We start from the raw sequence: 27,475 nt of genomic DNA, 5'->3' as shown, positions 1-27,475 counted from the left end.
TTTGCCGGAACCTTTTTTCGCCCTTTTTGACCTAGAACGAATTTTCGTTCACGGAAATTTCGTGAAAGGAGCAATCGATCTTGACTTTGACAGCCGCTGGAGAAGAAGACTGACTCGAGAATTCGCAGTACTCGAAGGGTATTACGGAACTTGACGAACTAGAAGTACACGTTACCAATTAATCATCATTTTCAGCTGGTAGACTCAAAAAACCAGCTGTAAATAGCCTGGGAAGTACTTTTACCAGTTCTAAGACAACCTCTACGGAACTTCATGGCGATATAAATTTAAAAATGACGCAAGAAAAATGGCTTGATGACACGTTAGAGAGATCTTCGCCTAGATGGCTGAATCTCCAAGACGAATCGCTTATCCGATGATCAATTTCTACTAGAAAGAACTAGACCACACGGTCACCGTAGCATCTCTCTGTTCAATAGGGAGCAATATAAGAGTCTGACAACGGATTCTGAAAAATACATGCCAACCGTAAACTTCTTGCAGCTAAGCCGATATTTCTTGTCAGCTGAGAAAATATAAATCTACTTTGACACATGCAAAACATGACATTGTTAGTTCTACAAAGCCAAGCAGAAGAGTTCATTTTTCGGAAAAGATCAGCGGCTCTCAGAATTCAATTCATACAGTAATGTATTGCATGAATATTGAATACTGAAGATAATCAGCAGAAAAACGTGAGTTTGAGCGCCTTGTTTGAAGATCAAGGAGTGTTTTTGCGAAGAGAGTGCGGGTTCACAAACTTTTAGGTAAAACCTGTAACCCTCGGAAAACCAAAGGGTGCGTTGTTTTTCTTCTCAATGAGAGCACTTCGCGCAAGGAGCCTAAAGCGCGATTTTCGTGAGCTACTGATCCTGTACTACCAACAGAAAAGCGTAGACAACTCCAATTGACGAGCTTTTCCAAGAAACGCCTTGTTTGAATTTGAATTTGCCAATGCTTCGTTGAAAACCGTCATAACGTGGCTTTTTTTGCTGGACAATGAACTCAGTTCAAGCACAGGTATAATTGGTTACCGTTCTGGATTAGAATGGCCAACGCTCTAACCCAATTTCACGAATTGAGACAAATGCTGCGCAAGTGTTGTTGTCTCTTCTTTATTCTGTTAAATATACAACAGAAGCGTGCCAAAATGTTTGTGAAGGTGTCTAATTCTAACGGATTGGAATTTTTCTTCAGATACAAAACCTGCTCGCGTCGGATTAATAGAACATACAGGAGGGCTTCTAAAAAGCTGCAGACTCATTGTCGCACATCATCGATTAATGTACCCGTCAGAATCTCATCGCAGATATTTGATCCAAGCCCTGCCCTTAATTTTCATGATAGAGGCCCTCCATTCAATGAAGGGTGATTTTAAAATTTCCATTTATACCTGCCAAGCTCTATATAATGTCCGTAAAATTTATAAAGCTATTTTTTTCGATAATAATTCTGATGAAAAATGCTTGAAAAATTTGTTTTTTTTTTTTGCTAGGGAATTTATTCATCCAAAATTTTCAAGAAATAAAAATATTGAACAAATAATGAAAGAGAAATAAAGAAATGGATAAAGTGAGAGATCAGGTTGTTGTTCCGGTGCGGGGGTCCGTTTTCCTAAGCAAGATGATTTCATTGGCCTTACTCCTCATCTCCGACTCGTCGATGGTGGGGAGGTCGATCTTCCTCGTCTCCAACTCGTCGATGGTGGGGAGGTCGATCTTCCTCGTCTCCAACTCGTCGATGGTGGGGTGGTCGATCTTCCTGGTCTCCGACTCGTCGATGGTGGGGAGGTCGATCTTCTTCGTCTCCGACTCGTCGATGGTGGGGAGGTCGATCTTCCTCGTCTCCAACTCGTCGATGGTGGGGTGGTCGATCTTCCTGGTCTCCGACTCGTCGATGGTGAGGAGGTCGATCTTCTTCGTCTCCGACTCGTCTATGGTGGAGAGGTCGATCTTCCTCGTCCCCAACTCGTCGGTGGTGGTGGTGAGGTGGTCGATCTTCCTCGTCTCCAACTCGTCGGTGGTGGGGTGGTCGATCCTCCTCGTCTCCGACTCGTCGATGGTGAGGAGGTCGATCTTCCTCGTCTCCGACTCGTCGATGGTGGGGAGGTCGATCTTGTTGGTCGTTGTTGGTTTCGCTCATCTTAAAAATCAACTTTTTTTTTTGATGACTTGAGTTGTCTCGGGTTGATTATATAGGGTCTAAAGCGGAAATAACTACGGTGTAATAATTTCTACCTAAGAAGTACTTCCTGTTTATTTTTGGACCGTTTCCACATATGAACACCCCTGCTTACTCTGTACTCCTTATTCACATTTGATACCATCTATTATTGCTCAATCTTTGTGAAAGTTCCATCAAGAGTCTTCAAAGGTCTTACTTATGAATCAAATATACTGGTTCTTATAATAAACTGGTATTTTAGGCATCTAGCAATGTGATCTTGAAGCCGATCTCTTTGCGTAATTATTTCACGAAGCCTGATCGGAATGTGGAAAGTGGAACGCTCTGTGGTTCAGGCTCTTGGCTTTGGTCGTCCTCGAACTTCGAGGCTCGAAGTATCAACTTGAGGCAGAGATTGAATTTCGTCCAGTTTTGCCGAAACTGATAGATATGCGAGGGAAAGACACTTCACGTGCACGTTAATGAAATTATCTTCACCCTGAAAATGACTTCTCAAGAACTGCCGGGCATATTCAGTAAATGTTATGAAGTAAGCCAAAGGTTATCGCCGCCCAGCTTTTGTCTCTTGAATGTCTTCCGTGGAGCGCGTTCGGCTGACGTTTTATTTATCGTTCGAAAGAACATCACCGGAAATCGTCACAGAAGTGATTTACTGTATATCAAAGACAGAGATCTAGCAACGATAGAATTACCGTAACGATAGTTGGCAGGGTTGAGTCTCGTCATTTCCGACCAAGCCAATAGATTTTTTATACTAAATAAGAAATCGCGATTTTGTCGCCTTAGAGATAGAAAACGAGAAGTTCAATGGAAAAAACAACAGCAGAGGAAAAATTCAAAGATGCTCGGGCGAAAAAAGCTCACCACGCTCCAATAATCGACCTTGAAGTGCTCTCACATAATCCCGAGGAAGTAGAAAAACTGTACCTAGCGCTGGTGAACACAGGATTTATGTACATTTCGAGTCACGGAGTCGACAAAACACTTATTCAAGAGATAAAGCAGGTCACTTACGATTTCTACCATCTTTCGCCGTCGAAAAGAAAAGAGCTTCAAGAATACGAAGGAAAACTAGTTCACAGCGACACAGCTTTTGACTTGCCCCCTTTCGTTGGAATTGTGGAAAAGGATGCTTCCATTGACGTTGAATACGTTGATTCGTTGTTTCACAAGTATATCTGTGAAATTTCCAAGCTTGCGTTTCGACTATTCTGCTTCTTTGAAACTGCTCTTGGTCTTGAAAAAGGACGGCTGTCAAATAGACTCGGTATAATGCTGTTTTCTTGAAACCCTATTCACTCATTTAAGAGCCGCAGGGATCCCAAAACGTAGTCTGCTACGAGCAAACTCCACCATAAAGGTGGTCTCTTCGGGGCCACTTCGACAACTCTTTCATAACGATTTTGATGCAAGACGACGCTGGCGGGCTCGAAGCAATGTCCAAAGACGAGTGGTTCTCTATTCCGCCCATCAAGGATACCTTCGTCGTCAACTTTGGAAATCTTCTCGAGCACCTTACGTACGGAGTCATTCCTGCAACGTTTCATCAAGTTAGAAACGCGAATGTGCCGTTTAGATGGTCTTGGCCGACGTTTTTCGGGACGAGGTTGAAAATTTGTTAATCTAAATTAAGACTCTAACATGGCTTTCTATTTACCTCTTGAAAGATACTAAAATGGATGAAAAACTGACGAGGCTCGAAGAATTCAAATGGAACGCTCATGAACTATCAGAAATCAAGCGAAAAAAGGTCACCTGACAATCATTCTTTACTTTACGTAGCTATTTATAGGAAGAGAAGGGGAAGATCTTCGACGCAAGCGAGGATGAAACTTTCAGGGAATTCTTTGATAGAGTCGGTTTACGGCCTAAATTTTCGGAGGATGATGGGTAAGAGCATCTTTTTTAAAATCATGATTCATGATAATAAATTCTAGAAAAATGTTCTATCATGTCTGGGTGATGATTGAACGAGACGGACCCTACGACGACTAGAATTCTAATTTTTCCTTTTGTCCACTGTGAGAAATAAAAAGCTCTTCATCTGTAATGAATTTATACAGTTGTTTTGTCACTTTTCTTTAGTTGAGTTTGCACAGCTTCAAAGCCGTAAGCGGGTCGGAAACTTGACGTTGGAAGACATTCATAAGATAAAGTCCTGCGGAGATCGCTTATCACAGTAAAAGCAAATAGATATTACAGACCTTCACGAAACTCGATGATATTTATGAAATAGATGTTCGCTGAGTCGAGATATATTCTACGTTTGATAAGATAAATCCTCGAGTTCTGTTTAGATACCCTTATCAGAGCGGATTTACAGAAAAACGTTCACAGTTAATATATTCCGACTGGAAAATGAGAGCTTGCATGATACTGATTTTAACCTTGCGATAAGGGCCCAGAGCTAGCATAACGCGGAAATCCATGTCCTTTAGGAGCGGAATCTCGCAGCCCTCGAAAACTAGAGCTTAGTAGATGGCGATCGGGACTTTTTCGCAGCGCGGCGCCGTCTTACCGCGCGCTCATTTCGCGAGCGCGAAGCTTACGAGCGCCCTCGGAGGAATCGCGCATCGGACATTTCTCGGCGGAGGTATATAAGAAACGAAACACTTTTTTTAAGTCACTCACTATTCAGTCGAATTCGAGAGAGTAGAAAATTTAACAGAACGCAGAAAATGGTAAGTTGATTATTTTTTGTCAAAATTTTATAAAAAAGACTTCTATAAAAGCTATGTTTGCTTCGTCGAGCAAAATTTTAAAAGAGATTGTTTCAGAAAATCTTCACATCGTTCCTCGCCGCAGCCTATGCCAAGTCAGTCATGCACCAGTCGGACGTGAAACGAGCACTGACCGGACAGTGGATCTCGGACATGACCGGTTCGCCGCGTCATCGCCGAGCAGACATTGACGGAGAAGCCGGATTCCGACCACTGGCTACTATGATGCTCTATTTGCAGAACTTTGGCTCCGACTCTACAAATCCAGCCACACTTGCTGACTTTGAAAGCGAGCTCACAACTCTTGAAGGAAAAATGACCAACTACGGATGCTACTGCTGGATTCAAGGCACAGCCGACGGCGTCATCGGCGGTGGAAAGACCAAGGACATGGTTGATCACCACTGCAAAGAACTCTACAGATGCTACAAGTGCGTCCTCAATGATTACTCCGCCAACTACACCGATGTTGCCTACAGTGTCGATTTCACCGAAGACGCCGCCGGAAACAGACAACTCGACTGCTCGAACAACCCAAAACAGGACGGTGAAAACGTTTGTGAATGCGACAAACGATTCGCCGAAAACATTGCTAAAGCCGAACAGGTAAGAATTCTCCTCAAATACCTAAAATACTCATTAACACCAGTAACTTCCAATTGCTCCTCATTAACCCATCAACATAGGACTGCGCTGCTAACGAGCCCGATGACGAGCTCTGGGGAAGCCACTGCATGGACGAGCAATTCCGAACTATCAACGGCGGCGGCTCTTTCAACCCACAGGACAATGCGTCCTGCGACAAGCAGTTCCACGGTCACGACAAACAGAACTGCTGTGGATTTTACCCCAACAGGTTTCCTAAAGATCCCGAGGCAAGCAGCAAACTCTCTGTTCAGATACCCATACGATGTCAACTTCAGCGAATGCTGCCGAAGCCAGAGCTTCTTGGATAGCGAGAACTTTGTCGAAAACTTTTCAGTAGTGCCAGCCGGTCAGTGCAGCGGACGAGGAGGCGAGGTCGTCGTCAACGAGGAAGGAAACCCCCACGTGTACTCAGTCGTCGGCGAGAACTAAAAGAACTAGTGTCCTAAAGCTTAAACGACTTTGGACAATTTTAAAAATTTGACCATTTTTTCCAAGGAGGTCAATGTAAAATTTGTCTAGAAAAAATCATCTGTAATTGCTTGTATTTTGTAAATTTGAAAAAGTTCCGCGACACTGAAGGTGGATGACCAAGAAAATGAACAAAGAAGAAGATCCTCTTCTGCCGCCATGTTTCCATCCATCCAGCTAACGATCTGACCAAAAAGGTTTGTTTTTTTTTCATAAAAATTCTGTATATAAATAAACAAAAATATCATCTTATAAAAACTCAAAAATCTCTTGCTCTCTCGAATTTCGTCTCTTGCAAAATCGCAGGCAAATAAAGAGCAATAAAAATTGAATGGAAGGTAACTACCTCCGGTTCAAATACTCAAGTCAAGTATCACCACGCCCAAATTTTATTGCAGAATATATAACTGATGAAATTTGGGTCAGAACAGTCAGAAGAGTCAAACCATGATTTTCTTTCTCTTTTTGCCGATTTTCGCGGCGGCGTACCACTTCGACGTGACCCCCAACGGCCAGTGGATCATCCGTGGCGATGAGGGAGCGTATCTTGATTCGGGACATTACATGCTCTGCCAGAATGGCGAATGCTACAATACCATTAACGGAGAACTGGAAGTCGTACCCGGTAATTTTTCAACACGTGCCCCAAACTTCTGAGATGAAATATTTTCCTAGTCCAAATGCACAGATATGGAGAGGACGTAATTGGCGCTTATGATGAGTCTGTCTTCGTGATGCTTGCTCCGCCGAAGGTAAAGCACCATAAGTGCCGGCTTTTTTCCTTCAATATAGAGTTTTTGGTTATCGTCTAGGTCAGATACAAGCATTGATACTAATGACAACTCGTAATTAAACACAAATAACAATTTTTGCTTAGGAGCTATGTGCTCCTTATTACTCGAAAAACGGATAGGTGCGATAGACGTACGGAGCAACTTTAGCTCACATCCGGTCCATCTCGTAAGACTTTTTTACCTCAAAATTAGTACGGTTGCTTCCAGAAAGCCCTCATTTCCTGTCTGCTCTGGAGCCAATTTTGATGAAAATGCAATATTTTACAGTTGTTTTCCTGTCTTTTTTTGGACATTTTATAGTGATTATTATAGGCATTATAGACAACTGTCTATAGACGGTACTTACCGTCTGATAAAGATATTTGATATAATGCGGTGTCAATAAAACTAATTGTTAAATGTACAGAGAGACCATAACATAAATTTTGTTCCCTACATTCAAATATTTAATAATATAGGTGTTATTTTAATCATATTCTTCAGTGGACGTAAGATCCGTCAATACAAATTTTTAATAGAGCCAACTTGGTTCTTTATAGAAAAAAATAAGCACCGTAATCGCCTGATTTTTTAGCAAAATTTATATTTTTTAAAACTTTGCATTTTGAGTCAATTTAGAAATCTTTTTTCAAAATCATTCGGTCATAATCTTCTAGAGCAGCTTTAACATAAAATAGCCATAATGTGCTCTTTTTAGCCTCATTCAAGTAAATTTCGGATATTCGGTGGATAACTTTTTTGAATCAATTTAATATTAACGAATGATCTCAATTTTTGCGGAGGTTTTTGACCTCTTCTATAACTTATTTCTAGGAAGCACTTTTGCAGAAGAAGAGGAATTGAATGTACCAAATTCTACATATATAAACACCATAATAGGCTCAATTTGAAATAGAACCTATATTTTATAGTGCGCCGAAATTTTGACAGAAAATTTTTATCAGAACGATAGATTACGTTTAGAACAACAAATTTTTGACTGAGGCTACAAAAGCGTAGCTTCCTTTTATTTTAAAATCCTTCATCTAAGAGCAAGAAGACCTGATTGAAGCAATTTCTAGTCAAAAGGATTGTTGACTTTCTTTCTCTTTCTTTTTAGGGAGTAGAGGCACACGTCTACATGCGTAACTACAACGACCTTGAAACGGTCGTCTTCGGGCAACACTTCTTTCCGAATTATCCGAACATGTCGATTTACGACCGAGATCGAGTGTCCACGTCCTTTCCATCAGTCAAGGTGCCCAAAGAAAGCGACGCCTACTACATCAACCCTTGTGGCTATCACACAGGCTGGACCGACCTACGTAAAGGCAGCTGGGATCAGAAGAACATGACCGACATGTGCGGCGGTCTCGAAGGAGGGCCCTTTTTTGTCTTCGACGAGGCGAACTACACTCGAGGATACGCGGGGCAGTTCTTCGCTATCTCTTCGTACTCCAACTTCATGGTTCACAACACTCAAGTGGCGCAAAATGATTATTACAATGAGCTTTGGTTTGGGCTCATGGGTTCGAGTTTCTAAGAAAAAAGGGGGAAAATCATGATTTTCTTCATGTCTCGGGTGGCATTTCCAACACGTTTTCCCTTGTTTATAATTCTGTAATGCGGCAATCATCTACATGACCTTAATTTTCGCCTAAGCAAAATAACATTTGTCTGCCGTGCTTCTTTTCGACCGCCATCGGTCAACAGCGGTCATTTGAGTTTTGTCATTACAAATCACTTACGCGGGATTGCTGTAAATTCGCATTTCTGGTGGCTGCAATTACGAGTCCTTAGAACCGGTCCGTGTGATCCGCCGCGGTTCAACCCCCGCCATGTGTTCGTGTTGTACATCTAACGCGTTCAGAGGTCTAGGTAAATCTAAGCCTAGGCATGAGCCGATTCCACTTCCGTCTTCGAAACTCTATAAAGGATCAGTAAACGAAGTACCTTTTGGATTCTCGTTAGAGACGATAATTTCATACTCCAGTGAGTTTCAACCCCTACCAACTGTCACCAACAATTATTTAGACAAAGGTTTCTCCGCAGGAATGGACAAATTGGGCTCTACCTTACGAAAGCGCTATGGAAAGACCCTGGATAAGCGGGAGTCCGATATGACTGCGAATTATTTGAGTTACTGGACTGATAACGGAGCCTTTTATTATTACCACACTGACCAAAACGACGTCTACGAAGATCAACTTGAGAAAATTGCCAAACAGGATATTCCATTCCAGCCAGAGTTTTCAAAGAAAACAAATAGAAAAGCCACTGTAGAAAAAACTGTAGTAGCAGCACTTTTGAAACTCTGAGAAAAGTCCTGGAACTACGACTCTTGGTGGTACTTCAAGGACGCTGGGGACCATGGAGGTTTGTGATAAGTAAACCGCTGCGATAAGTGAACTTGTGTACTGATAGGTGTTGTGAACTGGACAGCCATGCCGAGCGTTTTCCCGAATGGCATGGAAGAAACGTTTGAGAAAACGCATCTACCAGTTACTGCTCACAACAGGTGGTGGTCAGCAAGCACGTCTTACGCAAAGCAAAACGGGGGTCAGTACGATTTTATCGTTCAAAAAGGAGAGAACGAGACAGCGCTACCGACGACGATCGACTTTTGGCGAGATCTGTTCGCGAATGCTACTTCCTGGGGATTGAAGGTCTATGAACAGGATTGGCTAAACAAACAGACGGAGAAGTTGGAAGAGTTGACGACTAGTGCCACTTTGGGACGGGACTGGTTGATGCAGATGGGTCAAGCTGCAGAAGAGCACGGAATTAATATTCTCTATTGCATGGCTATGCCTAGACACATGCTTCAGTAAGGGTTTATCTTAATGTTCATGTAGAATCTACATTTGTGGATCATTTGTATTGACGTGCATCAGTTTTCTTCTCAACTTTACTTAATCCTATAATTAAAGTTTCGAAAAAGCCGTATAGAAAATATTATGCATTTGATTTAGATGAACGCTACTTATGGTTTTTTGCACATAAAAATTGTCAAAGAATAAACCGGTTGAAAGTCATTAGAAATCCCTGCTGTCACCATCATCCGCGTTTCCGACGATTACCACCCTGGAAATCGTCAGTGGGACATCGGAATCAGCACAACCTACTCGAACGCTCTCGGTTTGGCTCCGTTCAAAGATGTCTTCTGGACTACAAAAGAACAGCCTGGCAATCCTCGTTATGGAGACAAGTACGAATTTAGAACATACTTACAAGCGATGGTCGCCACTCTGTCCACCGGACCAGTTGGTATCGGCGACCAAATCGGGAAGACGGACATGAAATTGCTGAACAGAACGATGATGCCAGACGGAAGAATTCTCAAGCCATCAGTTCCCGCGTCAATTCCTGACATTCTCATTTGGACGCTTGATACAAAACTCTACCTGAACGGAACTACGGAGTGGTTCACGTACTCTCAGATCGGAGACACCAACGAAACCCTCTTTGATTTGACCATGGCTTTTGCTGAAAGCAACCCTCCTTTTATTTCCCATCAGCCAGCCCATAAAGAGTCCAAAAACTACATGGCTGTAACTCATACCGGCGAGTTTTCTTACTACAAAGGACAGTACGGAGACGAAATGAAGTACAGAAACGTTGGGAACTACAGTGAACTCGTCGTCGTCTTTTCTGGCTCGCCGATTTGGAAAATGGGAACTCAGCTGAATCACGAAATCTCGCTCTTCGGCGAGACGACTTCAAAAATGACCTCCGTATCTCCCGTCAGATTTGCTCGAATGGACATCGACCCCTCTCATATTTACATCGACATGAATGGAGTCGAGGAAGAAGTCATCATTCTAGAGTGGCTCATCGACGAAGTGCCGACTCAGTTGAACTGTACTGTCCCCGTCAGTGGCAAAGTCTCGGCGAATGTTATTGTCACAAGCGAAGACAAAGTAAACCTTTTCTGTGAAGATATTTAGTGAACTGAAATCATGGAAGAGAATCTAGAAATATTTTTCAATAAAATCAAGAAATTTTCCTCGGAATGGAAAAAACCCGCATAAAATGAGTCTCTTTGATGAGTAATGCAAACTCGAAACATTGAAATCATTCACCTAGTCTGCGAATTTTGGCTAACCGGTCATTAAGTCTCACAAACCATAGAGAAAAATATACATTGAAGAAACATGAATCAACCCACAGGGAATCATCAGATGAAAGGTGTTGCAGATGCACCACCTTCTTACGAAGACTGTGTTTCTCAATGGGGATCAGGTTTTTCAGACAAGAGAAATCTAACTAATATAAACAAAAGCTCCGATCCCTGATCTTCCTCTTCAAATTCATAACTCTATCAAGTACAACTGCGAATCTCCTCCACCAAACTATACAGCCGACCCTACTGACTGTACGCCAGGTAAACTTGGATATAACTTATATCATATAACAACTATAGTTCTTAACAACTCAGATGTTGAAGCAGCTACACCACCGGCAGAAACAACCGGTATCCGCAAACGATTATCAACGTGTATCTCCTACTTTCTTTTGTACGTATCTATTATTTTTGTTTGTATCATTACCGTTGCTGTGGTTGTTGCTGCTGTGATAAGGGTTGCCATGGCTGTAAATAAAAAGTAAATTTAGAAGAAATAGATTCATCTCTTCTTCTTTTTTTTTAATTTCAAAGAAGCTTGCCATGTCGAACAACTGAGCCCTCCAGCCGTGCGCGAAAACGCAATTTCATAATTGCGCTCCACATCACAGAATTATGCTCACTTATCCATTACAAGATCAGAAATCGATCGGCGCGAAAGTGAACTTCAAAAATTATCTCACGTGATTGCAAGTGATGATACTGTTGTTTATGGGACCGGACGATACCTTTATGGGTTCCTTTAGAAAAACTAAGGCAAGATATCTTAACTTTCTACTTGTAGCTCTTTGTGCTTGAGAATCCATCTATTTTCTTCGCTAGCTGGACAGCCTTGGCATTGTAAAGACGGTGACATTTTTCGGATGCAAAGTAGTCGTTTATGGTTTTTGGGGAGGATCGTAAAAGTTGACTAATTTGTGGAAACGGCTCTAATTCCGCGGACTAATCACTTCCCACTCAATCCATCTCCTTGATGCTACCCTCTTTATTTCGTAAAATAACCCATTAGCAAAAGTAGAAAATAAGTAATAAATAAAAAAAATACTCTAAAAAGGGTTTCGTTCAATGAATCAACGATGGGCATATTTGATGCGGTTTCTTTTTTAGTTTCTGCTTCCATTCTTACATTCGGAGTAAATGAATATTCTACCCTCTTAAGGGACTACGCGAAGCGAGCTCGCGCCGCTTTTTAAAAATCGCTATACTTCCTCGTTTCTTATCAAATTTTGTGATTTTTTCAGGTCATGTGTACTTTTTTCTCCTCTTTCATCTCGAGTCTGAATCATTTTCATAAGATTATTTTTGAATTCAGGAGAGAAAAAAAGAGATGCTCATCTTTAAAGAGCATCAACTCCTAAACTACTTGTCACTTGAAGTTACAAATACCCTTATCGAAAAGCTCATTCAATTCTGACCAGGAATACGTTCGCATGGTCTTCAAATTTTATTTGTGTTAGATCGTAATCAGAGGATTTATCAAGAGACACCCCTCGCGCGGCGGGGTATTGTCACTATTTGCGCTGGATAGGCGCGCTCCACGCTGCGCGACAGCGGCTTCACACCGAGTAACTTCAATAATCCCCGGATTTTGACCGGATACAAATAAAATTTGTAGACCACGCGAACGTATTCCCGGTCAGAATTGAATGAGCTTTTCGATAAGGGTATTTATAACTTCAAGTGACAAGTAGTTTAGGAGTTGATGCTCTTTAAAGATGAGCATCTCTTTTCTCTCCTGAATTCAAAAATAATCATATGAAAATGATTCGAACTCGAGATGAAAGAGGAGAAAAAGTACACATGACCTGAAAAATCACAAAATTTGATTAGAAATGATGAAATACAGGTGTTTTTAAAAAGCGGCGCGAGCTCGCTTCGCGTAGTCCCTTAAATCATTCAACTCAATACCTTCTATAATATTGAGAGTATTAATATCGAAATGGAAGAAATAATGACGAAGCGATTGATTTTAGAGCACTGGAAAAAGACATATTGTAATAATGATGAATAGTTATGAAAAAATCAATAATCTGAAGTAGGAAATACTTTTTAACGATAGATCCGATTCTTGAGCCGCGAATTTTCCCGAAAAAATTAAGATTTATTGAGAAAATTACGATTATTCGAAGCCAAATTTATGCATAAAAAATTGTAATAATTATTAATTGTTTTATGACAATAAATTTTTCATAATTTTTAAATAAAAAGTTCGAAAAATTAATTGAATAAAAAGTAAATTCAATAAAAAGGACGATTAGCGCTTCCCAATTTGCGCGTGCCGCCATCTCGCGGACGCAGCGCGCCGCTTTTATTTTTTCTTTCTCCGAGAAAAATTGAAAATCCACTTTGTGAATATCGTCAGCGCGTCTACCAGCTGCTCCACGGACAGCTACGACAAACAAAGAAACAACGATAACAACCTTTTTTTCAAGAACCCTTTTTTTGGTTGAATATTGAAACTAACAAACAGAGATTCTTACTGTATGAAAGTGCGAAGAACAAGCTGAAGAAAGGGGAATCAAGAGAGAATGAAGAAACTTTCGATTCTTATCGGGGTAAGTTGAGAGCTTTCGTAAAGTGGCAATTTTGATCAAATTTCAAAAACTTGAACTAGCAAAATTTTTAAAGCAGATCCGGCAAATGTCCAAAATACACTTGAAAAAAATAGTCACTTCGGCCTTGATCCCTTCTGTCTGCCAGATCAATCAGGGGCGGCTAATCCTCCCGCACAATAGAACAAGTAGAATATAATTAAAAAAAAAGACCAGCAGATGGGTCGGGGCCGACTTTATCCAGCTCGGAGAGACGGTGATATTACAGTAATCCCCTTGAGCATTTGGCTAATTTGGGAATAATGTGCGCGCAGATGAAGGAATCACCAGCCAGAACTTATAGCTGAAAATGATAGATAAAAGACATTACCAGGAGCTTCAGATCAAGAGTTGTCTTTTATAAGAACTTCAAAGAATATTATTTTTTCTTGCTAAAGTGCAAAACAAGCACTCGATCCTCGATCTTCCGCGGAGGGTTCAATAAATCATGCGCAAATATATTCCGATTCCGGAATACCGCTAAATCAACAGGTGGTATATCTTCCAACGGCGCGGCCATGAGTAGCGGCAGGTGACCTTTTGCGGTGATAATATAAGACCGCACATATTGCCTGCCATATGAGCCCACTCGAAAGAGAGCGAGGATGCGCCCTCAATCCTGGCTGCGGTTTCTTTCCGCCGCGGTTGGAGCTGCACAAGCCGTACGCAGCTCAATTCAAGCCCTTCTCAAGCAGCTCGTTAAATTTTTCAGCTTTCGGGGTATTAATCATCGGTTTTATTGTAAGGTGCAGGAAGCCGGTTTTTTCCTTTGTTGGAGCCAATCATTTTTTGGCAGCGAAAAAATGCTTGAAAAGGAATTGGACACTTGAAAGAGTTATTTTTGTCGGTTGCCGAGAATTTTTATCGGAATTGTGGTATCGCCTTCTGAGTGTCACTGACGGGTGCGCATTCATGTCCGTCAAGTGCCCGTCAACACATTTATCGACTGACAGACCATGGTGGTCGAGCTGTCCTTTTTTTAGCTAAACGGCTCTCACACTATCGGTATTTTCTCATTATGTTCTTACTGATATCATTTGCCGGGCAATTCGCTTATCTTTTCTGGCAAATACGAGCCCCACTCGCCGGAGGGCAAATTTGTCGGCGCGAAGGGTGACATTTCGCATACAGTTTGAATAACCTTATTGGGAACTCTTCGCCGGCTGCCGGCAAGTCAGTCCAAGTGACAGTCTAAATTTGTTTTGGGCACCGGGAGTTGCTTCCACCTTCTCACGTGCTCCGGAAAATCCATCATCGAACTCGTCATTATTATTTAAGCAAAAAAAAATTTGATAAAAATCGAAAAGAAAGTCCTTCAATTTGCATTTCAGCATGCTTCTGACCTAATTCAACTTGTGCCCTGGGGCAATCATCCGCACTTTTTAGGCACACGCGTATCTCCAGTAAAAGAGGTTGATCGATGCTGCACCCCGCTGCCTGTGACCTTACACACACTCGTTGACAGTGGCATCAATTATGGACAACTATCGCAGTAGGAAGTCAGTCAGGCAATGAGTTTCAATTTTTTGCCAATGGCGAAGTAAAACTCGCTTCATTCTGAATTCATGCCCAGTTCCCAAAAACGAGTGCTTCTTTTTTGCTAATGGAACTTGTCAATTTATCATGAGTGTGAGACGTGGCCAGCAAGTGATAAAACCTGGTGATTTAGAGGGGCTCTCAGAATATTTACTTCTGTAAGCGTTGCCTGGTTTGTTCGCCCTTGAATTTGAGTAGTACAGATATCAATTTTAAGGGTGTCGACTTCATAAAACCTTAAAAAGCGGGTTAAACTGTCTGACAGTAATCAAGGTTTTTAAATCGCTCAGAAGACAAAGACCCGAATCTCGGCCAAATCGCCAATTATTCTTTATAATACGTAGTAGTGCGTTCATCCTCCTGCTGCGCAGAATCGTCGCTAATCTGCGCTTGTCTTTGGACCCGGTCCAGTTTTCTTATTCCGAGAATCGAATATACAGTCACCGCGGAGGAGATAGGACATAATCGCGGTTTTTACGCGAGCTACATCCCCAAGAGGGTCCCGAAAGGAGCTACCATCGAGGGAATCTCATTACCTACCATTGTCGGAGTAATTAGATTCACGTGATTTCACCCAGCGCGTGCGCCCGTCAAGTCCGATCTGATTATCACGCCACTGGGGGACTGAAACTTTCTTGGCGAAAAAGTCAGACATTGATTTTTCATTATCAATTTTACGCATTTTCAAAAGTTAGAAAACGACCTTATTTTGCTCCCATAAACTGATTATTTTCTTCAATAAGATTTCAAGCTAATAATTTCATTTCGAATTCAGCTCTCACTTGCAAAATGGGACAACGAAAACGTCTTCGTCCACGAGTCCCGCAAACGAGTCGGGCACACCATCTTCGACGCTTCAAAGAAGTCAACCGTGCTCGAAAGCGCGAAAAACGTCCAATACACACTCCTTGAAGATGGCAAACCGGCGACCACTTTCAAGGTACACATGTTTCCGCTGACAAATGTTCCGCCCATAATAAACAGCTATTTTCATTCGGCAATGGAAACATTTATTTTTGACTTTTTGGGGCGGAAAGAAGGACAAAGAAAAATAGAACACTTTCCTTTTCAGATCAATAATGAAATAAATTATTGATTGTCACTCCTTTCAAATATATTTTAGCTTTATTCTAAAATCGTTCATTCTATTTCATTCTCATCATAAATTAAGATCGATTCCAATGGCCTTGTTTCTCTCGCCAAGCCGCTTGACCGGGAAACGAAGGATGTTTACAAAATGACGATTTCTGCCGAAGACTCCAACGGCAACGTCCTCGAAAGGAAGAAGTCCTTCAACCTGATCGTCAGTGACGGAAACGACAATCGTCCAACTTTCGACAAGTCCTTCTACAACTTCGAAATAAAGGAGCACGCCAAAGCTGGCACACAACTGACGCCGATTTCCAACGTCGACGAAATCGTCGTTGAAGATAAAGACTTGAGAACAGACCGGAAAGGACTGGAAGAATGCGAAGTTGGCTACAACTTTGGCGACTTTGAATTCAAAATCGATTCGGAGTACTTTCAAGTGAAGACCTGCTTCAATGAGAAAAAGTGAGCGCTTCGTGCATTTTTTATTCCCTTTCAATAACAATAATGTTCAGAGAACGATATGAACCTTTGATAACTCTGAAAGCAGCGTTCGATGAAAAACTCGATCGGGAAAATCAACCGATTGACGATTCACTCGATTTTTTCATTTGGGCGGAAGATATGGGCGTCCCTGCGCAGAAATCAGAACGCGTGAAGATTCAGGTGAAATTGGCGGACATCAACGATTTTGCGCCAAAGTTCGCCATGGCCGAATACTCTGGCAGCGTCAGGGAAGACGTACTGATCGGCGCTGAGGTCATGCGCGTAGACATCGTCGACCCAGACACGGGATCGAACGCAGATGTCGTCGTCCGACTCGTCAATGACGAAACTGCCTCTTTTTCCGTGCATGTGTCTGACGATCAGAGCCAAGCAATTATCAAAACGACAAAACAGCTCGACGCAGAACGCGATTTTCCGCCAAATCAAGTGCACAAATTTGAGCTCACGGCTTACAGGTACAAATTGCCCGATAAACTGATTTATTTTCCGTGTTTTTCTTGCAAAGAAAAAATAATTACAGTAGCTCTAATAATAAGTTAGAAACATTAATGCCTGTATCAAGATTTGAACTTATCCAAAATTGAAATCAAGGAAGAGGAATATAGCTTTAATGAATCTAAGAGAGGCCAAAACCCAAGCCCCAGAGATCAACGAAATTGACCATCCCGTCATCCTCATCAATTTTTCAGCAAAGAAAAGCTCCAGAACGCGGAAAACACCATCGCCAAGGCTCAAGTGCAAGTTAAAGTCATCAACGTTGATGAACCACCCGTCGTTTCGGAGCGTCGGCTCTTTGTCGAGGAAAACCTGCCGCCTGGGACGGCAATTGCCAATTCCTCGGGATTAGCTTCGGATCCTGAGGGAGATTCGTTTAGGTAAGCGCCGAGCACTGAGTGGATCAGAAATGAGATTCGTCCGATCGTGACGCTGATACTTCTATAGAATAAACGGGGCTTATTTCTATTATACTGAGCTAGCAACTAATCAAAAAAAGAACATGAAGGGGTAAGCCCAAGATAAACCCTTACATGTCAAAACAGAAAGGCTAGACATTGTCTAAGCCCCCAAAAACCTTTTTTTTAGAAACCGCCCTCGATTGCTAAAATAATACCCAAAGAATGTTCACTGAATAATTCTTAACGCATGTTTAGCTATTCCATCGGCAACTCTGAAGAAGTACCTTTCGATATCGATTCTCAAAGCGGCCGAATCACCACGAACAGAAGACTCGACTTTGAGGCCCAAGAAAGCTACAAACTAGAAGTTCTAGCAACTCCTTCTGTCGGACCAGCTGGTTCAGGAATCGTCGAAATCAACATTATTGACAAGAACGACATGAAACCGAGACCAAGTGGATCGATGACGATAACTTACTGTGTTAACAATCCATCCTGGAGCTCAAAGTAAATATGGCGAATAGCAAGACGACTTTTCTGAAATTATAATTTATCGTTTCACTTTCTGATGAAATTCTTTAGCATCAACTTTACTGATCCCGATTATCAAGCGAGCCCCAAGATCGAAATTCGTCAAAATTCTCGTTCTAGCGCCTGGAATGGAATCGAGCTCGTCATTATCGAATCTGGAGGTAACATAATCCCTCCTTCTTCATTCTTTTACGGAAATTCTAGCTGGCTGGGCTACCGTTTCTATCCGGACAAACGACGACTCCAGAATTGCAGCAGGGATGAAATTGCCAGTCATCGTTTCAGACAACAAATACGAAGAAGAATACGACCTGATCATCAATACATGTTCTTGTAATGACAAAGAATCAATGTCATCAAGTTGCGACGCTATCATTGGATCGCCTCCTATGAAAGCTCAGGTAATCAAAAACGCACTGTCAAAAGCTCATCATTTTGTAGCTCGCTGTCGCTGTAATTGTTGCTGTTGGATTCTCACTCGTGACGATCATCATTTTCACTGCCTGGCGAAAGAGAAGAGTCCAGAAGCAATTCAACTGCGAGCTTCCGCCCATGGACAATTTCGACGATGATATTCGAGAGAACATCGTAAGAGTCAAAAGAAAAGGTCGATGTAAAATTTCCCCTAGGTTCAATATGCGGAAGAAGCAGGGGAAGAGCCCGGCCCAGCAGATTACAACTTGCAGCTGCTGCAAAAAGAAACGATGCAACGGAATTCAAAGCAGAATGGAATCGTTCCAAAAGAATATACGGATTCGTTGAAGAAAAAAGTCGCCAATGTTTCGAACCAGTACAATATCGCGCCTTATGATTCTCTTCAGCTCTACCATTACGAGGTAAAAAATTGTCCGAAACCAAGACAAACGTCGTCTTTCATAGGGCGCTAATTCGATATTCTCCTCGTTGTCTTCAATCCACAGTGCTCTTACAGAGCGCTCACTAAACTTCGCCGCCATGGATGCCCAACCGAAGATGGAAAAAGTGATGAAGCTTTTTGAATCTTCTGATCCTTTCTCTGACTCAAGAAATCTTGAGAGTATCTCTCTCAATGCCACACTAACGCGCATGCCAAAGAAGAACCTGCAAGTCACATGCTTGGAAGAAGCTGATACTGGGATTGATCTTGACTTCAGAACTGATTTATAGTGACTTCGAGTCATTTTAAATTCTTAATCTTCATTCGTCTAACATCACTGTATAAAACATATCTACCTCTCGTCAATAAAAAGAAAGGCAAACAAGATAAAAAGTGAAAAATAAGCAAGCTTTTATTTCTTCAATAGACTATTCTGTTGATTGGAGAGTCTACAACTTACAGTAGTTTACAGAAGATAGAAAAATAATCGGATATACGGGCTCGTAACCTTGCTCTGAAATTATTTTGCTTTCGACAATTTTTTCGTCTTGGTCTTTTTAAGAATTTAGAAAATTATCATTATCTGGATCGCCTGATAGTTAGGTGAAAACTTCTAAACCTTGAACTAGCGTAATCTTTTGAATCAAAGATTCATCTCCGTAAAACCAACCGGGAAAAACATAAACGTCTTCATCCAAAAGAATACTTGATGAATAAGAGACGGGCTGAAATTATCTAAGTAATAATATGTTTGATAGGGTGTCCTGTAGTTCATCCTTAATTTTCATCGTGTATTACTGTGTACTTTTGATAGTGAGCCGAGTAATGACCACTCGCGGTCCATTAATTTCCAGATTTCACTCAATCTTTCACTTGACCTCAATTCCCATCCTCCAATAGTCAAAACGCTTCCAGAAGGAAGACCAACTGCAGAAAAGGTTTCCAATGATCTACGGTAATTTTTGAAAGTTCCGAGTTTTTGTTTTTTTTTTTATCTACCTCGGATGCTTAACGAAAATTATCCAGCCATATTCTGTGAGCACCTCAACTGTTCCTTCTGCTTCCGTTCCTCCAATTGCGATAACGCGACGATTGTAAAGAGCTAGTTGACCTCCCGTGTGTGGTTCATGCGTGTGATAAGTTGTTGTTACATTAGATCCGTCAAAGAACTCGCAGTCTGTTTCATACTCTTCATCAAAACAAATTATCGCTAATTTTTAATAAGCCTCTTTATAAAACCAAAATGAAATACATACCTTTGCTTCCTCGTTCAAGATTTATTGCTGAAAAACTGACCAAATATTCATTTGAAAGCCTGACCGCTAATTTCACGAATCGGCACTCATCTAATCGAGCGATCTATAAAGAAAAATATACATGAATTTTATTTTTTCTATTACTTTTCGACCATCAAACTCTCCTCCGAAAATGTATAGCATATCTTTGACCATAGCGTATCTCGCCTCGAAAAGATACTGTGAGACGCTTTTCTTATAATAAAATGGACCCTTGAAGAATACATTGTTGATTCTTGACCCGTCCGGCAATAATGCGTATGTTCTATCATTTCCATAAAAATCAGGTTGAATAACATTAATCTGCGAAGTGAAAACAGGTCTGCAGATGAAATTTCTAATTTTCGTGTCACTGTCGAACTTGAAAATCCGCACTTTCTTGTTTTTGATATTTTCAAGTCCGGTTATCTTTATTTGTGAACGAGAATCGCCTTTTCGTTGATTGTCCTCGACAACTTCAACAAAAATTTCATCGAATGAGTTTGCTGAATTGAAATAAAATGTCAAATACGTCAGCTCTGACACATGAGATTGCAAGTAAATGCGCTGATCGAAATAATCTGATTCCAACCAAAGAGAGCCATTCTCCCCAATTTTGAGTCTCATCAAAGTCGTTCCGTCAAAAAACATCCAACCAAAAATGTCGGTTACTTTTGGCAAAACTCGATAATTTGCGTCGATTTCCAACTCACACAATTCCTTTCGAGTTGAATTGATCTCGATAGTTGAAATATGATCAAACTCTGCAAGCGAAGAAAAAAGCTCATCCGGAACAATTGTTCTTTGATGATACGTCCCCGGAAATCGAGGCTGCGATGCGGCATTTTTGGCAAAGCTGGGAAAGACATCGTCGTGAAATGCGAAAAAGGGATTGCTTGTCACATACATTTGCCTTTTAGGCTTTTGCTGAACAAACTCGATTTCGATATTATCTTCAGTGGATTTAATGAACTGCTTCCTTTACGATGCTCTACGATTATGAAGTTAGGAAAATATTTATAATCCTTCCCGAAATGAAATTCTATCTCAAATGAAGCATCAAAAACGTAGTTCTGAATGAGAATCCTCTCGTCGTTCATGACTCCAATTCCAAAGTACTCGCATTCGTCGTTGATGAATCCACCCCGATCCGTATAATTTCGATCATCTGAAGCAAATAATTTCGAATAACAGAGCGATTCTTCTTCGTATTTAACCAGAGAACCAATCCATTCGCTGCCGACAACGATGAACTTTCCTTCCGCTTCCAACAACAATGAGTACAGTGTATTTGAAAGTACAATGCTCCTTGTCACTAGAATCAAAAGCAGTCTTTCCGCGTCTGTCTGTTTTGAGGTGAAAAAGTATGGGTTAAAAACTTTTTAAAAATATTTTCAACTCTTGACAAAGGAATGACATGGACAGGGTCCAAGCCTCTAAATTCAGCAGGCAATGCAATTTCATTCTTTCTCCAACCTTTCTCAAGCTCTTCGTTTTTTCTGATCCGATTCAATGCAATGGTTTGTGAGAGTTTAATATAGTAGTCTCCCATTCGAACACTCATCAAATAAAATGTCCCTCTCAGGCTGGTTGACGAAACTTTCGCGTTGAAATGATTGCTGGCGATGTAACCCTGAGCTTCTTCGAAGCGGTCCAGATTGTAGTCTGGAGCGTAGTTGTAGCACTTGTCCGTTCTTCCAGTTGGGGAACTTTTTAAAGATCGAAATGACTAGCGAAATGGAGTGTCGATTATTTCAAGACCTTTTTCAAATGACAACAACGAAGAAAACCTTTGTGTCTTTTTGCTTCAGGCGAATCTCGATTTGATGCGTTCCGATCGACGATCCAAAGTGGAAGACGAAGAATCCTCTTATTAACCCGTTAACTGGGCATCCGATCTTATGCGTTAACGGGCGCGTGGCTGTCTGAAGTCCACGCACCTTTTGGTGTTTTCTGAGAATTAGGGATGATAAAATAGAATTCTCAAGAGACAAAATGATTCAGAAGCGTCTTCTCTTTCTTCTAGATGTAGTTTTTTTATTTTTATGATTCGTTTAGGGGTTGAAAATTGAGGTCAAAGTTGCATCATTTTCGGCGCAGAGATTGAAGAAAAAGGGAAAGAAGGGAAAAGGCGGGCGATTTGTATTACGTTTTCCCTTTTTTCGCTGACTGAAATTTTTCTTTCGCGTCTCCTGAGCAGAATTTCAGGCCGATTTTTTTCAAATTTATACTAGCAGACAGAGAATTGATTGAATTTTCAAGAAATACAAAAATTTTCGACAAAAAATAGACTTTCGCCTATCTTATCGCTCTCCAAAGGCTGCGTGGCCGTGAGACAGCCACGCGCCTGTTAACGGGTTAATGACAAATTAAATCACTGAAAAGTACTCGCCCCTACATGTTCTTTTGACGATTCGCAATCAATACCGAGGAAAGGTCTTTTTCTTTTACTTTCATGAGATTTCCAATAGCATCGACCAAGTAATGTTCGCCATTGAGAAAGGTTGCACCAATCGACTATGTAGCGAGTTTTTGTTTTTTTGGTTTCGATAAAAAAATAAGTGAACAAACAAAAACATTCATAAGGGAAAAAGTCATCCGAAACATTAATTTTCATTGATTTTTCTTGAAAATCAGAAAGAATGATCGGAAACTTTTGTTCTCTCATCGTCTCTTCCATAGAAATGAATTCTATGACTTCCTCTCCATCATATTGCTCATAATCATAATATATTGTTGTCTCCGTCGACGTTGATTGTGTTGAAGATGACTCTGTTGGCATAGCGGTTCTTGTTGCTCTTGTTGTCGATGTCGACATCTTTGACGATGCCGTTTTCGTTGTTGACATTGTCGACACTGTTGACATTGTTGACGGTGAATACGTTGACGACGATGCTGACCTTCTTGAGATTGAACCCGACGACATAGATTGATTTCCCGACTGGTTAAGATCAAAAAGAGGACTTAATCTCTGCTGGGAGAAGTTTTTTTCACACTTGTAAAATGGACAAGGACAGCCGCTTGAGCAATATCTCTGACCAGGACAAATTTCACCAGAACGAGAAGACCTTGTCAAATCAAAGCAAATTGATTCGCAGGGGAAATGGAAGTACTCGTTGTTGATTCCAGAACAAGCGTTGTTGAACAAAGATGACGACAGATTTTCTGGTCGTAAAAATTTTTCTTTTGGCAGCGGCGGAGATTGACTTCGTTATCTTCCTTAGAATAAGTGAGAGCTTCTTCCTCTTCTGACTCTATTTCGACGAAGGGTGCAGGAAGGATAAACTCTTCAGTCTCGTAACATTGCTTCATCAAATGGCCGCAGTAGTCCATCGTTGCTATTTTAACGCATTCTTTGTAATTTCTATGACAGGTGGAAGTCAGGAAAGTAGTGCCACCTCGATTTAATTTTTGCAGGGAGACGTAATTGGCTTCAAAAGAAATAAGCGAATTAATATACCTTATAGATAAATTTACCTATAAGCATGATTGTAATCCAGAAAATAGAACCGAGTGTAAGATAAGTGTACTGCTGGGGGTTGGTAGAGTTTCCGTGCTCAGCGAGGCTGACTTTTTTGATCAACAATTTCTTCTTTTTGAAATCATGTTTTTGCGTACGAATACTTCGAGTGGCTAAAACTTCTTCAGGAAATAAGTACACTCTCTTTCCTTTCCGTCGCAAAGTACCAACGCAATCGCAATCAAGGCACTAACATAACATTTTATATCTGGCAGCAGATAGACTCAAAAATAAAATACCCTAACTCTTGTTTTTGAAAATGCATTTGCAATCCTTTTATTATCTTCATCAATAATCATCGCAAGTGATCTCTAGAAGAGAAAAATCTATAATGAAAATAGCGATTGTAAAAACTCGTTTATGAGAGTCGTCGCTGCAGCCTTTTGACTGACAGTTCGACATCTCAAAGTGTGTTTTTATTCCTTGGTTTTGAAAAATCTGCAAAAATTTGCAAAACTTCTCATTCTTTATTTGACAAGGACTTTATCAATACTTTTTTGACAAAACAGCGTTCTTATCATTATTCAACACAGTAGTCTTCAGGTGCGACATACAGAATCGGGTGTTTGTACCATCCAGAATGAGTTCCAATGATTTCTGATGAGATGAACTCTTCTTCATCTGTCAAATCGATTCGTTGAACAGCATGTCCAGCGTCATTGGCCGGACCTCCTGGGTAGACAAAGATGTAATTGTTGATGTAAATTGCGGATCCAAGTCCATGTTCCTGAAACAAACATTTTTGAGTTTGAAATTATTCCCTCAAAGCTAACCATTTCTAATTCGCCAAGTTTCGTCCATGTTTCATCTTTCAATTGCCAAATTCGAGGCGTATAAGAATATCCGCCAACAAGAATCATTGCACCGTTCCGCAAACCAATAAGATTATGGCAAGCTTCCGGTTTTCTGAAAGACACGAAGAATGAATTCAAATAAAGACCCTGACATGCGGAACATACTCTGGAAAGTCAGGTAAATCTGTCCACCCATTCACGCCCAAAGTCTCCGTCTTTGGATGTTTTTCTCTGTGGCATCCGGTTGTTGTTGGCTGCCCTTTATAAAAACCAAGACCTCCATGAAGATGGGTAGCGGACGAGTTGAATGTGACTTCAGAGGCCTCTCCATCAAATATCTCACAAACGGGCAAATTCTGGTAATTTGTATAGGCGAAGCAAATCAGTGCTAAAGATCTTTCTGAGCGCAATAAGAAGCAAGGATGTACCTCTCGTTCCATCATCAATGGACAAAGCTTCCGTATGCTCGGATCGATCGAAGAGTAATTTTTGTGCGAGCTCGACAATATTGCAACCATCAAGTTTTGCGATCTATGAATGATGATTAATTTTACTCTGTAATCCTATGTGAGGAAGAAATACTTTGGTTTGCGTTCCAAAGATATAAAGAGTGTCCTGAATCATCGCATGCTTTGAGTAGGTGACTTGATCTTGCATCTGTTGAGTTATATTAGCAGGAAAATTCGACGACCCATCCCCATTCATGAGATAGCTTAGCTCGACATCGTGCAAAATGGAAAGAATAAAAATATCGCTCTGAAAACACTCGTGATGATTATTTTTGATGAAAACTTACAGGCGAAATAGGTCCGGAGTCTGTCGTTGTTGCAGGAGAAGTGGTCGTTGTTGAACTCCCTTCCATGCATGGGCACCGTAAAACGCCTTCTCTGTAAGACTCGTAGCAGGAATCATGGCAATTTAAATCCGCGGTACAGTCTTTCAAGCACAAATCCAGCTGGTAGATTTCCTCATTTACACACAATCGATACTCATCATTGTTGATTTGAGGATCTTCACAAGCAGAGCCACAAAGAGGATGGTCGACACAGTCTTTGCATCCAGAGGGACAGTTGTAGCCACAAGGACAGGAGGCATCGCAGTCTTCAAATCAGTAAATATAAGGTCCTTCTCATGAGGTAAAGTATACCTTGGAATTCGAGCAAGCATTCGCTGTTGCAAAACGATGATTCACAGTTCGACAGACAGTCGATGTAAACGAGTCGACAACCGGTCAAGCAATTGTCATGAATTTCTTGATCTCTGAAACATTTTTGAGCAAAACTGTTTTCAAGCGCAGCCACTACAATTTATATCAATTACTTCCAAAACTTACTGGCATTCTACATCCGTTCTTCGCTCAATCGCAGTTACTGATGATAGAAAAAGGGCCCGACACAGCAGCATCTCTCTAGTCTACTGTCAATTTCAAGAGAAATTTTAAATTAAGCGATTCCATGGAAAAGTCCAGATGTTTTTATCAAACAATTCTCATGAAAGTTGATTATATCATCAGAATTTTCGATATTTTATGATGAATCGACATGCATTTGCAGAAGATTTGAGGAGTTTCAATAGCAAGAAATTTTGAAATGTCAGTATTCGTTTATTCAAAGTCTATCGGTAGATGCAGTAAGCAATGACGTAAGCTTCGCCAGCGTTGGAATAAGCTGCTCCCCAGCCGCCCCAGTACTGATAAGCAGGGTCAGAGACGAGGATATTGTAGGATCGAGCTCCAGCGCAGAAGTAGTCGGCCGCGTTGTTACTGAGGTAGCTGGCGACGCAGTTGTTGTACTGCTGCCCGTAGAAGCCCCAGCAGTCGTAAGAAGCGTCTCGGCTGTAGCTATCCAAAATACTAGAAACGAGAGGAGTTATTTTTGGAACAGAAAAGAAGGAATGTGAAGGTTTACCGTCAAAACATTGCCCCTTATAGAGTACGGTAACGATGACTCAGAGAGAGCACTTACTTCTGGTTGACATCAGTGTAAGTCAACTCGCCGCACATGACCGCTCCGTAGTTCTGAACATTGCCGAACCACCAGGTCACGCCGCCGACATTCATCCAGTCAGATGTGTAAGCACACGTGACATTTACGTTGTATCGCTGGGCAAAAGCACTTCGGATATTCTCCACGCAGGTTTCGTGGTAGGTTCCGTACGACTGGCATCTTAATTCATTGACTTTAAATTGATCCTCTGGGAAACTGATAAGTATGATTATCTCTAGTGGGAAACCTGCTGAGCTCCGATTGAATCAAGTTCGTGGCGGTGTTATCGTCGATTGCCCGAGCGATGGCAGCTAAGGTGGCAAAAATCTTCATCTTATCGAATCTTGCAAGTTACTTGGAAGCTCTGGAGCATCAAAATTTGCTTTTATCCGGGCGCCAGCTGAGGATTTTCTCAGCAACCAAATCATCCTATTGTGATCTGATGATTTGGCGGTTTTCGAGCGGGCTTGAGTTCATCGATCAGAGTTCAGAGACGTCAGAATTTTATGATGCTGGTTATTGAACGGATTAAAATCTCATTTTTATGATGCCCGGAAAATACTTGTAAAAGGTCATTCTACTGTGTTCAACGAAGGATCCTAACATTTTTTTTTTGCTTAATTGTTCCGAAATTGTTTTTTTACAGGCAGGAAGTAATCTTTTAGGCGTTTTTTGGCAGAAGTAAGAAATTTGAAATGTCGGAAATCTTGAAGTCAGAATCGACAATCTTCGTTGTGGCACTCATCACAAGCTGGGTACTTGAACAAAATTTGTATCTTGAAGAAAGAGTTTTTTATTTACGAAAAGTTTGAGCAAGTTAACATACCCCACCCCCAAGTTTTCGCGCATTCCTCGGTACATTTTCCGTAATTTACTCTTCCTGAATTGTTCAAAAACCCCCAAATTTACGCCGCTTAACTTTTCCGCGCGCTCCCAAATTTACTCTAGCGGCGCTGATTGGCTTCGCCGGTTGACTTTCT

At 41.2% G+C, this 27,475-nt stretch overlaps 6 protein-coding genes and 1 long non-coding RNA gene across 7 annotated transcripts; 4 read left to right on the top strand and 3 right to left on the bottom strand.

Annotated features, from left to right (window-relative positions):
* The first annotated feature begins 2,991 nt into the window (after nucleotides 1–2,991).
* On the top strand, nucleotides 2,992–3,542 carry LOC145711837 (uncharacterized). Its single transcript, XM_081789527.1, has 2 exons — nucleotides 2,992–3,451; nucleotides 3,493–3,542. The coding sequence occupies exons 1-2, from the start codon at nucleotides 2,992–2,994 to the stop codon at nucleotides 3,540–3,542; spliced, it is 510 nt and encodes a 169-aa protein (XP_081645653.1).
* A 1,260-nt stretch (nucleotides 3,543–4,802) lies between these two features.
* On the top strand, nucleotides 4,803–6,266 carry LOC145710969 (uncharacterized). The gene is made up of 4 exons (XM_081788682.1): nucleotides 4,803–4,865; nucleotides 4,962–5,510; nucleotides 5,591–5,760; nucleotides 5,804–6,266. The coding sequence occupies exons 1-4, from the start codon at nucleotides 4,863–4,865 to the stop codon at nucleotides 5,979–5,981; spliced, it is 900 nt and encodes a 299-aa protein (XP_081644808.1). The 5' UTR covers nucleotides 4,803–4,862; the 3' UTR covers nucleotides 5,982–6,266.
* A 198-nt stretch (nucleotides 6,267–6,464) lies between these two features.
* Nucleotides 6,465–10,814, top strand: LOC145711006 (uncharacterized). The gene is given in 8 exon segments (XM_081788720.1): nucleotides 6,465–6,645; nucleotides 6,696–6,772; nucleotides 7,914–8,322; nucleotides 8,729–8,785; nucleotides 8,828–8,985; nucleotides 9,052–9,169; nucleotides 9,218–9,619; nucleotides 9,824–10,814. Coding segments are annotated over 8 exon segments (2,316 nt in total). The 5' UTR covers nucleotides 6,465–6,467; the 3' UTR covers nucleotides 10,741–10,814.
* A 2,464-nt stretch (nucleotides 10,815–13,278) lies between these two features.
* Nucleotides 13,279–19,291, top strand: LOC145695509 (cadherin-6-like). Its single transcript, XM_081772497.1, has 11 exons — nucleotides 13,279–13,471; nucleotides 15,819–15,983; nucleotides 16,215–16,597; nucleotides 16,648–17,094; nucleotides 17,329–17,514; nucleotides 17,791–18,042; nucleotides 18,118–18,227; nucleotides 18,271–18,467; nucleotides 18,508–18,654; nucleotides 18,696–18,902; nucleotides 18,946–19,291. Exons 1-11 carry the CDS (start codon nucleotides 13,445–13,447, stop codon nucleotides 19,210–19,212), a joined length of 2,388 nt encoding a protein of 795 aa, XP_081628623.1. The 5' UTR covers nucleotides 13,279–13,444; the 3' UTR covers nucleotides 19,213–19,291.
* Nucleotides 19,292–19,361: 70 nt separating this feature from the next.
* On the bottom strand, nucleotides 19,362–19,858 carry LOC145695391 (uncharacterized). The gene is made up of 3 exons (XR_014133713.1): nucleotides 19,728–19,858; nucleotides 19,542–19,647; nucleotides 19,362–19,469 (listed from the first exon to the last, which is right to left on the bottom strand). It is a non-coding gene; the product is annotated as an uncharacterized LOC145695391 (long non-coding RNA).
* A 4,346-nt stretch (nucleotides 19,859–24,204) lies between these two features.
* On the bottom strand, nucleotides 24,205–25,921 carry LOC145704708 (uncharacterized). Its single transcript, XM_081782180.1, has 8 exons — nucleotides 25,844–25,921; nucleotides 25,658–25,770; nucleotides 25,307–25,611; nucleotides 25,093–25,266; nucleotides 24,939–25,041; nucleotides 24,676–24,898; nucleotides 24,490–24,622; nucleotides 24,205–24,443 (listed from the first exon to the last, which is right to left on the bottom strand). The coding sequence occupies exons 1-8, from the start codon at nucleotides 25,912–25,914 to the stop codon at nucleotides 24,237–24,239; spliced, it is 1,329 nt and encodes a 442-aa protein (XP_081638306.1). The 5' UTR covers nucleotides 25,915–25,921; the 3' UTR covers nucleotides 24,205–24,236.
* A 177-nt stretch (nucleotides 25,922–26,098) lies between these two features.
* Nucleotides 26,099–26,875, bottom strand: LOC145710878 (uncharacterized). The gene is made up of 3 exons (XM_081788584.1): nucleotides 26,743–26,875; nucleotides 26,475–26,675; nucleotides 26,099–26,362 (listed from the first exon to the last, which is right to left on the bottom strand). The coding sequence occupies exons 1-3, from the start codon at nucleotides 26,826–26,828 to the stop codon at nucleotides 26,125–26,127; spliced, it is 525 nt and encodes a 174-aa protein (XP_081644710.1). The 5' UTR covers nucleotides 26,829–26,875; the 3' UTR covers nucleotides 26,099–26,124.
* Between the last annotated feature and the right edge of the window lie 600 nt (nucleotides 26,876–27,475).

Source organism: Oikopleura dioica, chromosome 1 (genome assembly GCF_907165135.1).
Source record: "Oikopleura dioica chromosome 1, OKI2018_I68_1.0, whole genome shotgun sequence".
Classification (NCBI taxonomy): Eukaryota; Metazoa; Chordata; class Appendicularia; order Copelata; family Oikopleuridae; genus Oikopleura; species Oikopleura dioica.
The sequence above is the reverse complement of the archived record's forward strand: the minus strand, read 5'-3'. Positions and strand labels throughout refer to the sequence as shown.

Coding starts and splice junctions, on each gene's coding strand:
- LOC145711837 (XM_081789527.1), top strand. CDS start 2,992: ATGGAAAAAACAACAGCAGAGGAAAAATTCAAAGATGCTCGGGCGAAA. Junction 3,452..3,492: donor ACGGCTGTCAAATAGACTCG/GTATAATGCTGT, acceptor CACTCATTTAAG/AGCCGCAGGGATCCCAAAAC.
- LOC145710969 (XM_081788682.1), top strand. Junction 5,511..5,590: donor ACATTGCTAAAGCCGAACAG/GTAAGAATTCTC, acceptor CCATCAACATAG/GACTGCGCTGCTAACGAGCC. Junction 5,761..5,803: donor TGTGGATTTTACCCCAACAG/GTTTCCTAAAGA, acceptor CTCTCTGTTCAG/ATACCCATACGATGTCAACT.
- LOC145695509 (XM_081772497.1), top strand. CDS start 13,445: ATGAAGAAACTTTCGATTCTTATCGGG. Junction 18,043..18,117: donor AATCCATCCTGGAGCTCAAA/GTAAATATGGCG, acceptor GAAATTCTTTAG/CATCAACTTTACTGATCCCG. Junction 18,468..18,507: donor CGCCTCCTATGAAAGCTCAG/GTAATCAAAAAC, acceptor ATCATTTTGTAG/CTCGCTGTCGCTGTAATTGT.
- LOC145704708 (XM_081782180.1), bottom strand. CDS start 25,914: ATGCTGCTGTGTCGGGCCCTTTTTCTATCATCAGTAACTGCGATTGAG. Junction 25,771..25,843: donor AGAACGGATGTAGAATGCCA/GTAAGTTTTGGA, acceptor AAAATGTTTCAG/AGATCAAGAAATTCATGACA. Junction 24,899..24,938: donor CATTGATGATGGAACGAGAG/GTACATCCTTGC, acceptor AAAGATCTTTAG/CACTGATTTGCTTCGCCTAT.
- LOC145710878 (XM_081788584.1), bottom strand. CDS start 26,828: ATGAAGATTTTTGCCACCTTAGCTGCCATCGCTCGGGCAATCGACGAT. Junction 26,676..26,742: donor ATTCAATCGGAGCTCAGCAG/GTTTCCCACTAG, acceptor CAATGAATTAAG/ATGCCAGTCGTACGGAACCT. Junction 26,363..26,474: donor TACACTGATGTCAACCAGAA/GTAAGTGCTCTC, acceptor TCTCGTTTCTAG/TATTTTGGATAGCTACAGCC.